Source organism: Sinocyclocheilus anshuiensis, unplaced genomic scaffold (assembly GCF_001515605.1).
Source record: "Sinocyclocheilus anshuiensis isolate Anshui unplaced genomic scaffold, SAMN03320099.WGS_v1.1 scaffold932, whole genome shotgun sequence".
Classification (NCBI taxonomy): Eukaryota; Metazoa; Chordata; class Actinopteri; order Cypriniformes; family Cyprinidae; genus Sinocyclocheilus; species Sinocyclocheilus anshuiensis.
Window position 1 is genome coordinate 293,425 of NW_015552597.1, and position 13,024 is coordinate 306,448.

The 13,024-nt window shown below is 36.9% G+C and overlaps 1 protein-coding gene and 1 pseudogene across 4 annotated transcripts in view; one reads left to right on the forward strand and one right to left on the reverse strand.

Annotated features, from left to right (window-relative positions):
• LOC107665675 (cytoplasmic dynein 1 intermediate chain 1) overlaps window positions 1-7,458 on the reverse strand; it is a 72,665-nt gene extending 65,207 nt beyond the window's left edge. For 2 of the 4 annotated variants that reach the window (XM_016456659.1, XM_016456658.1), the window contains exons 1-5: window positions 7,219-7,452; window positions 6,132-6,245; window positions 5,917-6,031; window positions 5,337-5,424; window positions 5,019-5,024 (exon numbers count right to left, since the gene is read on the reverse strand). In XM_016456659.1, coding sequence (XP_016312145.1) covers window positions 5,019-5,024; window positions 5,337-5,424; window positions 5,917-6,031; window positions 6,132-6,239 — 317 coding nt within the window. In that variant the 5' untranslated portion in view covers window positions 6,240-6,245; window positions 7,219-7,452. Of the gene's footprint in view, window positions 1-4,315; window positions 4,367-5,018; window positions 5,025-5,336; window positions 5,425-5,916; window positions 6,032-6,131; window positions 6,246-7,218 lie in introns of all 4 variants that reach the window. The other 2 variants (XM_016456657.1, XM_016456660.1) reach the window with 2 other exon arrangements.
• A 1,793-nt stretch (window positions 7,459-9,251) lies between these two features.
• LOC107665669 (pyruvate dehydrogenase (acetyl-transferring) kinase isozyme 2, mitochondrial-like) overlaps window positions 9,252-13,024 on the forward strand; it is a 12,939-nt pseudogene continuing 9,166 nt past the window's right edge.

Genomic DNA, 13,024 nt, shown 5'->3' on the forward strand with positions numbered 1-13,024 from the left:
ATATATACATATAATGGGTCCACCCCTAAACGTGAGATGTAAGCAGATTGTACGAAAATGTACAAATGAGACAATTTGTACAAATGTACAACTTCATATGAATTAGCCACTAATTTGCAAAAATGTAAAATAGTTATGAATTGCTATGAGAGCCTGTTGTTTTACACATTGCCTTTAGTACCGCAATTTGTAGTAAATCCAGAGTTATAAAGAATGCTAACCCCATTCCAAAATTTAAAAAGTATGAAACATTGTTTTACCCGAGGTTGAAGGTGGGATTTAAAAACTCAATAAACTGCTTTTTAAGAACAGTGAGAAAAGCCACCTTATTTTTCCAAGCAATTTTCTTTGAATGTGCGAGACTTCCGATTCATTAGCTGAGAACGTGAAGCTATGTCACGTTGCACGCTGGGGTGCCGCTGCCAATCTGGGAGGATCGCCCTTCTGCTACAAATGCTGAAATTAATACGGACATAGATATGCATACATATCTGTGAATACGGATACACCTGTTTATCTTTTGTTTTGTTTTTGCCTTGAAGTTAAATATTCACATTCTTCATTGTATCGTTTTCAGGGAAGAGAAGCTATTTTATCGCTTCGCATGATAATTAGATTTTTTTCACATAAATTTTGCAGAATTTCGTTTACAATGTTGATCTGATTACCGTGAAAACAGTGTTGCATGCTGGACGCTTGCTGCTGCTCCGGCCATATATATGGTATATACAGTATGGTAGAATATCCAAATAAAAGTATGTGTTCAACAAGCTGACAGAAGTTCATCCATTTCTTTGTTGGAAGCATTTCAATGACGTATAATTGTTGTCATTGTAAATATTAATATTTCCATGGCCATGGAGGAGAATCAGAGATTGCTGGTCACATTCAGCGGACAGACACAAACACACTGAATTTTTTATATTTATTTCAACAAATGACAACCAAAATCAAATCCCTGGGAGCTTGTTAACAGTTTTGTAGCATTTTAAAATGCTGACTTGATGTACTAAGACCATAGACTGTATAAAAACATGGACGTAGTGTCCGTGATGTCACCCGTAGGTTTCTGAAGAGCGTTTTTGAAGCTCAAAGTTGGCGGAGCCGGCCATCGCCATCTTGGCAGCGCGTCACTCCCGGATAATCGAAAATGGGCAAAGAGGCGGGAGCTGGTTGCTGAAACCACGCCCACCTAGCTCGACGGTGGTGACAGCAGCGGCAATCCACCTGTCACTCAAGTGGCCACGCCCTTAATTATGCAGAAATTTAAGGCTTAATATAATTTAAACGGATGAGTTATAAAGAAATTCACCCCTCTCACAGTTGTCATGAAGGGCAAAATTAGCTATAGACTAAAACCACTTTTTGTACCAGGCTGTAAACATATTTTTTTCTGCTGTAAAGTTGGCCATTTTAACATAGGGAGTCTATAGGACTGACTCCCTTTTGGAGCCAGCGTCTAGCGGCCAGTCGATGAATTGCATTTTTATTCACTTCCGTGTTGGTTTCACGAGAGAGACCGGAAGGTTGCCGCTTGACTAAGACAGTGATATTAAAAGACATGCAGATGAGCCCAGAATATGAACGCAACACATTTAATTACACGTTTAGCATTTTCCTCCCATTAGAAAACCATAAAAACAAAAAATTTAACATGGCTTATGCATTGACAGACAATTACATTTAAAGTTCATATTTTGGGCTCATCTGTTTTCTAGCACATAGTATGCTTTATTAGTAAGGTGTGTTGCGTTGGGTTATGTGACACACAGCAGCCACGATAGTGCTCTATAACTGATGTAGGCTTGGTTTTCTTTCATTTTTCCTTTTTTTATTTGAAATATTCCCAAACTTGTTAACTATATAATGAAATAACTTGATTCTCGAATATGCATAAGTTTTGCATCTATAACAGGTGACAAGTAGCCTAATGTAAGTGTAATCTATTACCTACGCATAAAACCTTTTTACTTAAGTACTTTACTTATGGGTGTCATGTAATAAAATCTTTTTAATATCACTGATTTTGCATTTAACGTGAATTTAATAAAAAACATTGTAAGTTACTGATTATAACGCTTTCATTGTACAGCAAGTAAGCCAAGAACATTTACATTATCAAATAATATTTTCATTGACTTAAATCTAGCGCGAGTTTAAGCACTCTCAAAAAACTCCTTTTTGCCTATAATCAATGAAGCTGTCTATGAATCTCTTGAAGCTGAAATTAATCTCTTAATTACATCGTATGCACATTTGCACTCTGATGTTTATGATTAGAGAATTTGCAATGAGATGAGAGATGAGAGAGTGCAGAATTCAGTCAGCGAGCACGCGCACTGAACAAACCTCCGCGGCATTTCAGCGATGACTAATCTGAACGCTTCTGATTGGACACTGCATTCATAAGCTCAACAGAATCGTCTGTGATTGGTTTAATGCGCAACTCTGCAAAAACAAGTAAAAAAAAGATATGATGCAACATGAGCAGATATAAATTTAATGCCGCAATCGACACTTTTCATTTCATTTTTCACTTTGTTTGCGACAGTGTGAGAAACATAAAATAAACATTAGATGGTTGAAAACACTGAAAAGATTAAGATGACAAGTGAGCGCATCTGTCTCTGTGCCAAAGCGCGAATGCAGATTTGAATTGAGCAGCTGATCATAATCACACAGGTGTGATCTTATCAAATGTAAAAATATTATTAGGCTATTTTTTTGTCTTTTGGAAGCTGGATTCAAAATCCACTTGGATCAAAAATCTGAGGGGCACGTGCCCCCTCGGTTTGAATGGGCATGTCGCCTCTGCTTGAGGGCCCCCCCTGGACCTCGGGACCCCACGCAATTGCGTGGTGCCTAAACACGCTACTGAAGCCACATTAAGCATTATTCGTGTTGAGCAATGTATAATGTCTCTGTTCAAGCTCTGCTAATTCACAAGCCAAGTGAGACTCGTACTCGCAAAGGTAATGTTAATTATTAAACCAAACAAAATCTAAATGTTCAAAAAAATGCAGCAATGTGACTCTTTTATTGAGTGACAGGCAGTGGGTTTAATCAGTAACATTATTAATAAATGTACTAATCAGTCATCTTCACGACCTGCTTCCCTTGGTGTTTTTGCACATAGAAAAGGCAAAAAACTTATACCATTGTCCAGTTTTCTCTGAGAACGATGATCTGAGTTACTATTGCAATTCTCAATGCAGCATGAATGACATACAATGGTGACATTTTTCACAATCACGATAGAAAATCAAACTATTGCCCTAAACTCAATAGTGGAAAGGCAGGGCGATCCTCTTAGTATGGCGTATAAACGAAGAAGTTTCCCAGAACTCAACATGGCTTGACGTCAGCTTCACATTCTCTATAGGTAAATAACTAGAAGAATAACACAGTTCAGTAAACTATATGCGCTACAAACCAGTGTGTTAATGATTATGATAATAAATTTAAATAATATGATGAGAATACCAGTTTGCAATATCAAGCAGCATAACCAACTGTTTTTGTACAGCTAGACGTAACTGGAAGTGGATGAAACCGGAAGCCTCACACATTCAAGTTACAAATGGCCGCACTCACACTTATGCTAAAAATAAGGTGGATAAAGTAGGCCTATTTCAAAGTACCATCTGATATCATTACTGTACCATGGTAATGCCACAGACAGCACTTTTTTGTTAAGGATACGCAAAACATGTCATCTCTCATAAACTCAACTATTAAGCTGACTAAAAAAATAAACAAACATATAAACAATATAAACAGTTTCATACATGACGTGTTTTGATTGGTGGCCAGAATATAGCACATATATATATTCTGTAATTATATATATTCTCTATTCTTATATGACCCACGAAGGCAAAGTTTTGCTGTGATGTGCAAATTTTATCCTATAGAAACAAGTCAAAATGGTGTTGACCTTGTAAACTTTTCTCCTCAACCTTCAGTACGAGTCACAAACACGGCTATTAATTTTTTTCACTAAACTTACACAGCCAGAGGGGTAGCGTGTCAAACTGACACTCTGTTTTACCAGTGATGACATTTAAAAAAACGTATTGTCATTCACGTCGTTGCAAATGGCTCCAATTTAACCATGCAAGAGGAATTGTTGAAGTCAAGGCTCAAGGTAACAGCAGGCATCAGGCAGTCACACCGGGGGGAACAACCTAAACTGCTCTGCTTTTTTCAACTGCCAATGAGATAGAGTGTGCGCTGACTTTAATAGCAAAGCACACACATTCCCTTCAAAGGGGCTGCTTGGGATTCTGGGTTAGGGTTTTGTACAAATACATACCTTTCATAGTTTGTGTCTGTTTTGTGCTTACTAATGTCACTGACCCCTGACCTGGGAGAGGACAAGAGTTATAGATGAAGACACTTAGAGCGGGACACAGTTACAACCGACCTCGAAGCAAAAACAACTCATAAAATCCTATGTGACAATCATGCTATCATGAGGCAATGGTACTGCATAGCTAAAGATGAAGTCATTGATATGTCCTGGAAATATCCCTTCAGTCCAGTGGCTGTGAGCCGAGCCCCCTGCAGGGAGCGCTGACAGGGACAAACGCGCACATCATGTGTCAAACGTGCCGCACTTCTGCATTATACAGACTTAATTACAGGCCAGAGCAGCAGTCGCATCAGCCTTCCCCTTTCCACATGACTGCAGCTATCTGTCTATAGTTCAGAGAAAGAAAAACGAGTCTGTTAACAACCCTCACTGCTACCGGCACTGATACACTCTTGGTTGTTATTTTTGATGCTTTATGTTAAAAATCAATCGTCTCATCTTATAAATATTTCTCCTACAGGAAGTTCTCAGGTTGATTATCAATTTCTAGATGCCCACTAAATTGATCAGGCAGTCTCATGAAGTCTCCATTTCAGTATCAGTGGAATTAGATTTTATACTTTTATATTGTCTAAGGCTAACAGATGAAGTGGAAAAAAAAATAAAAATGAGCACATTACAGGAACCACAGAATGATTCTTACCTATATCTGTTGATCCCATATAAAAAGACAGAGAAACATGGGTATCAGCCACACTTTTGTGTTACAAAATAACTTGTTCCTGCTTAAACACAAGCTATTTATATATAAAATATATATATATACCCAAACTTTTGAACTGTAGTATATATAGATCATTTAAAATAAAAAAATAAAAAAATGGATTGTTATTAACTTGCAAGTATTGTTTACCTTATTGGACTATTATTGGAGAAAGCATTTGTTTTTCTCTCAAATACTAAAAAACAATAAAGATTTGTGTCTCCTGAAGGTACATGAAGATTTAGGGGTGTTAAATACCTGCCAGCAGCTGCTCCATCAACCGAGTCCTGGCTGCCTGTCTCGCTGGGTGTGCTCATTGACTTTGATGGGGACATGGGTGTCGGGACTAAGAACAGACAAAAAAAAAGTCAGATATAAAATGCCGTTCATTTTTTTAATTTATAAAAAATTAAGATACATTTTAACTAGCTACTTTTTTAAACAATTAAAACATTTTTTTTTAATTTACACTGCACTAATTTATACTATTCACAATCAGAATTAATTTAAAAGGCAATGTGGTGAGTATAGAGACCATATTTGTAATGTACATGGCTCTGCACTAGATGGAGGTAGTAGCAGAGAAAGGGATTATAATGACTGTAACAAAATCCATAGAATGGTGAGATAATTAATATAACAAGTAATTGTAAGTTTCTGTTTGCAATAATTAGCGTCTACGTGAAGACATGAAGGGAACCCAGAATATTGCACAGCCTGATCTTGGCAAAGGTAAAAAGGCAATTTTCCGATGTGTTTTGGAGGCAGGCATTGTTGAGTGAGGTGGCTGCGGTGCAGATGGATATTTTAGTGCGGTCCGGTGGTCTGTGTACTGTACCTAATGGAGGTTCGGGTGAGATTCCAATGCTCTGGAGGAGGGCCTCGGTCTCCCTGCGCTTGCGGTCCAAATCTGAGTCCTGAGGAACAGCTTCCACTTTCTGTTGTGTCTCTGACTGTTTACGTTTACAAATGCACACACAAACACACATACTCAGATATTCATATTAAGTTCTAACCACATTCAGAATAAGTCTCATTCAAATATTTTCTCACCTCTTTCTTTTTTTTTTCTTCCTCCTTTCTCTTTTTTTCCTCTCTGATTTGAGCAAGGCGCTGTTTCTTGCGCTCAAGTTCGGCTTTTAGGTCACTCTTATCAGCCATTTTGTCCTGCGACAAAACAGTTACACCACAGACCCACAGTTTTCACATCCATCCCAGTGTAAGCAGGGCCGTATGGAGACTACAGTAGGTAGAACTATATTTAGAGGTTTTGTTCATTAAAAGCAGTAGTTAATCACTCACTACTGCAGTGGAAATCAGTTTCAAGTTGAAGGACCGTTTGTGTTTTCAACAGAAATGCCTTTTGGCATATATCCATGTAATACAATACATTTATGAGAAAACTTATTTAAAATATATATTTATGAGGCATTTGAAACCTAGTTTGATCCCCTAATTCAGCAACAACAACAAAACAATAAATACAGCTGTTTCTGTATTAAGGGTGTGGCTGTATCCATAGGATCTAAGGATAATATTTCTTAAAACTGTAAATCCTAGGCTTTATCAAATGATAAACATAACAAATAAATGTGATGAAATGGAGCGGTAATAACAAAACAATATCAGACTGTGGGGGAAAGCTTTATTAAAACTTAGTTAAAACACCATATATATGGCACAAAACAACATGCAAATGCATAAAAAAAACACAAATCAATAAATAAAAACATGCATTTTGATCGCAAATTATCATGCAAACGTCAAATTTATGGTGCGGACCGGAGATACATCAGGTCCTGTGAGGATGCTACATTAGGTGGACTATCATAATGCTGGATTTGTTGTTACAACAGACTCCAATTCGATTACAGAGAGTTATAGAATATACAATTATTGAAAACCCAGTTATATTACACAGGTGTCAGACAATGATACATTTGGATGTACAAATGATGTCAGCGTTGCAATTGCTAACAGTGGGTAAGAGAAACACAATGACGTCATAAACCATATGCGATTATGAAGTCATCGAACATAAAGCATGAAAAACAGCTCGCCGTTTCAACAAAATGCACGTATGAAACCTCACAGTTATGTGAACATGAGAAACATGCACCCAGTGGGTGAGACTTCCTACCTGTTCCCAGTGTGGATGCTGTCCACTGTAAATATGCTGTATCACTGCTGATGTACACAATCTGCCATCCGCTTTAATACGGCCCTTTGATTTAAAACATGTTTGAGCTTATACGATGTGATCCTTTAGAAATTCATCGAAGCTGTTGGCCAAATTTAAGGCTAATGGCCTACATTTTTCAGAGGTGGCAAGATGCTCACAGACCGCCTTGATACCTCGAGATAACTAAAAGATCCCACCTCCCCCCTTCCCAAAATGATGTTAGATGTAGAAATAAATTAATCCACGGCAACAATGCCACCTAGTGGATATTCTGCATTCTGATATGCATGATGTACAGATGTAAACATTAGGTGATTAAACCATTAACAAGCTAACAACTTAACGAAGATCCAATAAGCACAATCTCTACATGTGGATCGTAACTTCAATATCCTTGCTGGAAAAAAAGCAGCTTAAACCAGCCTAACATCCCTGCTGAAAAAACTGGTTGGCTGGTTTTAGCTGGTTGTCCAGCCTGGTCATAGCTGGTCAGCAGGATGGTTTTAGAGGGGTTTTGGCCACTTCTTTATCTGGTCAGGCTGGGAGACCAGCTACTTCCAGCTTAAACCAGCTAAGACCAGCCAACCAGTTTAGGCTGGTTTTAGTTTTGTTTTTTTTTTTTTTTTTTGCAAATCTTACAAATTGGATTTGTTTTTGCAATATTGTTAGTATTATGGTGGTCTTTTTTTTTTTAAGATTTTGAACTAAATTAAAATGATAATTAAATATATAAGGTACTTTTATACCCCTACCTTTGATGAAAATCATATAAATATTTCTGATTTCATTTAATTAAATGGTTTAGGCCCACTTATGTTAGTAACATGGTTTTAGTTTGGTTTCTCACCATGCCCAGTACTCATGCTAGTTTAAAAGGGACTAAAACCACTGTTAAAACAGAATGAGATAAGATCAGGGTTTTAGGGTGGCTTAATTTTATTTTGAGCAGGTAACAAACATTGCACTAATGGTTAACTTTTAAAAAAATAAATAGAAGAAGAAGAAGTGTTAATTTCAATCGTTATACACCACTAGATGGAGCCATAGTTCAAATGAGCAAGGCAGTTTAGCCTATTGTCATCCAGAATCCTGCTAAAAAAAATACCCCCCGGGCTGTGTCCGAAACCGCCCCCTATATCCTTAAATAGGGCACTATTTGAGGGAACAGCCATTTTTAGTGGTGTCCGAAACCATAGTGGACGTTCTCGAGTGCACTCATTCAATCCCACAATGCACTGCAAAAACGAGTGTACAACTGGTGCACGCTCAACGGCTAGAGAATGCCCATAATGCACCGTGAGAGTCACGCGCCGAATGAATTCCCGCATCTCGCCAGAAGATGGCGCCCGCAGCTGAAGCCTTGCACTCATTTTAAAATAGAATAGGTCACTTCATAGATTAACAGGAATGAAAAACAACAAAAATATTTCTCATATCTTCATATCATTCCTTTAGATTATATTATTGTATAGTGAGTATACAATAATATAACAACAACAATAATAATAATAACGTGTACAGACTGTTTTTTATGTTTCTTTAATATTTTTCCTTTAGTATTGATAACCCTGAAATTTTGCATTTAATCACCAAATTTGCATTTAAATACAAAAAAAGGTTTTCTCAAAACATTGTATATTGTCGCATTACAGGAAGTAGCTGAGGTTATTTTAACACGCTGTACCATACATACTTCATGCTGCACCACTGAAGATGAAAAAAAAAATTGTCTCAGTCCCACTCCCAAAGACCTTTGCTCTACATTAGCTGTGCGCATGCGTCAACGGCAGGGCGATATAGATGTACAGCACGTAGAAGTGAAGCCCATTTCTGTTGGCTGCACAAGGAACAGAATATGACGAAATCATATAATCAGTCTCTTTATATCAACTATATATCTCAATGATTGTGTTTTACCTGCCGATAAGAATAGAAAGAATAACGTTGATGTGTGGGTTAAAATCTGTAATACTTTATCTATGCATATTGGAGTAACAGTTACACCTCTGCCCTCCCTCCCTTGTGTTATGTTTGTACCCTGTTTTGTACCTTGTGCTGGTCGGTTATTTTGGTGCAATGACAAATTAAACCGAATTAGAGCGATTCAGGAGGGCTCTTCCGCCGGACAGTCCGATCACAACGGATTTCTGCGGAGATCTTCATTTATGTGATGAAGTAACAGGCTGTGAATGTCAAACTTTGCGACCTGCATCGGATGAGACCAGGACAATAACTCGGTGAGAACATTTCAAGATCTGTGGATTTCACTTGAAGATCAACATGAAGTTCGCCCAGATCATGCTGAAGAACAGCTCAAAGCTGAACATACCCAAACAAGTGGACAGATTTTCAAAGTACTCTCCGTCCCCTCTATCAATGAAGCAGTTCATTGACTTTGGTAAGTTGTTTAACTGTTACCTGTTTGAAATGGATCTGATGGAGCCAACACACTGTGGTTGTGTCTGAAAACCTAGTGAGCTCACTAATAAAAAGAACAAAAGCACTTTTGTAGTAACAAGTGCACATTATAACATGGTATTTATTTATTAGTCATGGGGAATATGTCATGTACCTTATCAAAATACCACAGTATTACCATTACTGTACCATGTATAACATAGTATTTTTCGTAAGAACAGCTTAACCTACTTATACAGTATTGTCTGCATCATATCTGCAGTGTTCACCTATATGCAGCTGTAATGCACAACATGCTGTCTATATAGGCAGCTCTCTAGGTTTTGAAACACAACCTTCCTCTTAATGCTATTTGGCAGATGCAATCACAAAAAAATCTCTCAAATAACTTTAATATAGCTGTTCGATGATATATAAATTGAATATCACCCCACAAATAAATTGTACCATTGATTTTGTATTTAATAGCTGTACATATTTAATTTTTTAGCATTGTTGCATGTTCTTAAAGACAGCTGTCATAAAAAAACTGAAATATTTTGCTGTTAAAACATCAGTACTAAATAGACCAGCAATTTAAGAACAATTAAAAAAAAGAACAATATTTAAAATAATTCTTACTAATGTAGTCCCGTTTTGCTCGCAGGGTCTGCCAATGCCTGTGAAAAGACCTCCTTCATGTTTTTAAGGCAAGAACTTCCTGTCCGGTTAGCCAACATCATGAAGGAGATCGACTTCCTCCCGGACAAACTGCTCAGCACTCCTTCACTGAAGCTGCTTCATAGCTGGTGAGATCCACAGCTGACATGCTGTTCTAGACTGCCTGAAGTGCCATATGCTCCACTGTGGTGAATTTCAGCCTACTCTAGACTCTCTATTAACTCATATGACATAGTTTCAGCACATGACTTCAAACGAAAGGTGACCATGAAGTCTTTTCGATAAGGACCTTCTAAGTTGGAGAGCAAATAAAAGGTAGATTTGTAATAGTTTGTGAGTTATGATGGACAATGTACAAAATGCTACAATTGCCCTTGGTCTTCCCTGTATGAAACAGATTTGTTGTTGTAAAAAAATATTTTTATAACTTCATATGTGATAGTCTGTTTGTTGCAGGGTCCTTGTCCTCAAAACTCAAGAATCTCTAGAATCATGCTGAGATCAAAACGTGAACTATATGTAACTTTCAAATGTGTTCATCAAAATGTTATGTGGTGTCAGATATCATAAGACACTGTACACAAACAAGTGTGCGCTGCAACCTTCCTAGAGATCTCAGTGTAAACAAGTCCTCTTTGACAATGCGGCACACTGACACAGAACACTGTCATTCAGATGGATTTTAGCTAGTACAGTGCATTCATTGTGTAACATGTACGACTATTGTTCTCCATGCAACACGTCTCCCTTGCCAGCTGTCACATGGGGGTCATGATTTACTCTAACCATTAAATTATCAATGCAAAGCTTTTTAATTACCATTCAGCTTTGGGAAAGCAGTGATAAGAATTGGATCCGTGTTTAGAGTAAATACCTGTCAGTGCTTTGCACCTCCTTTAGCCATTCAGACAAACAACTATATTGGCTTTGTTGTTCAAAGGAAACAATGCACAGTATTACATAATGTGTGCGGTGCATTATGGCTGTGTTTCAAATAGAGCTGGGTATTGGTGCAGATCTCACAATTCAATTTGATTCGCAGGTTTTCAATGCAATTTGATTCTGATCTCATTCGATTTAATTCAGTATTGTTTCATTTAGATATAGTGATGCACCTAAATGATTTTTTTAAGCAAAACTCTGAAACCGAAATTAAAGTTTTCATTTAGTTGAAAACTGAAATGGAATATAAAGTTAATTTATTCATAAATTAATAAATCACATTTATGAGTTGTATATAAGCCAGCCTAAAAATAAACCCTGACTGTTTGTTTACTCTCAAAAACAGGTATGCGCAGAGTCTGATGGAGCTTGTTGACTTTTTGGAGAAAGACCCTGATGATAAAAACATCCTAACTAAGTAAGTACGGTATTCAGGAGCATTCTGAGAAATCCGAAGTCCTTCATGAATGTTACACATTTAGTTTAACTTAGCTGCAGCCTGCTCTAAGTGACCTCTAATAGTGTGTTTAACTGGATGGCATGTCTTTCAGATTCACAGAAACGCTGATCAATGTCAGGAACAGACACAACAATGTGGTGCCCACCATGGCACAGGGAGTGCTGGAGTACAAGGAGGCTTTTGGCGTGGATCCCGTGACCAATCAGAACGTCCAGTATTTTTTGGACCGCTTCTACATGAGCCGAATCTCCACACGCATGCTGATGAATCAGCACAGTAAGTGTTCAGGACATGTACTAAAGCCCTGGCCAAGTAGGATGGATATTTCTGTCTTAGCTGAAACAATATATTAGCAATTTGCTGATAATGCAATGTACCATAGCTTCATAACTGATAAATAGAAAGTATATTTTAAAATTCTGTACTATTTTGTCTAAATAAATTAAAATTAAAACCTTCAAGTGAATTTAGGCATTATATTGTACAGTATGAAAAATTGATATTTGTTTTGAGATTTACTAAGGATTCATTTAACAGTGTTATTAAATTATCAGCATTTATATAACTTTAAATGAGCCTTAGATGATGGCAAATGAAATGTAAAAATAGAGGAAATGAGCAAACATAGTCAAATATCTTCTATTGACTACACTACCATTCCAAAGTCTGCGGTCAGTAGGATTTTTAAAAGTTTTTAAAAAGTAGTCACTTATACTGTGTGTGTGTGTGTGTGTGTGTGTGTGTGTGTGTGTGTGTGTGTGTGTGTGTGTGTGTGTGTGAGACACAATATATATTTTAGAAAGTAATTTATTACTGTGATTTTTGTGACTGAATAAAGCTGAATTTTCAGCATCATTACTCCAGTCTTCAGTGTCACATGATCCTTCAGAAATCATTGTAATATGCTGATTTGGGGCTCAAGAAACATTATTATCCGTTGTTGGAAACATTTGTGCTACTTAACATTTTTGTGGAAACTGATATTTTTTCAAGGATTCTTTTCATTTTTTGAAATTGAAGTAATTTGTAACATTGTAAATGTATTTAACTGTCACTTTTGATAAATGTAATGTGTCCTTGCTTAATACAAATATTAATTATTTTAAGAAAAATTTTGCTTTTAAAATTTGTACATTTTATCCAATACAGTTAGTTAAGAATCGCTAAAATACGCAAATAACCAATGTACAGGTGCATCTCAATAAATTAGAATGTCGTGGAAAAGTTCATTTATTTCAGTAATTCAACTCAAATTGTGAAACTCGTGTATTAAATAAATTCAAT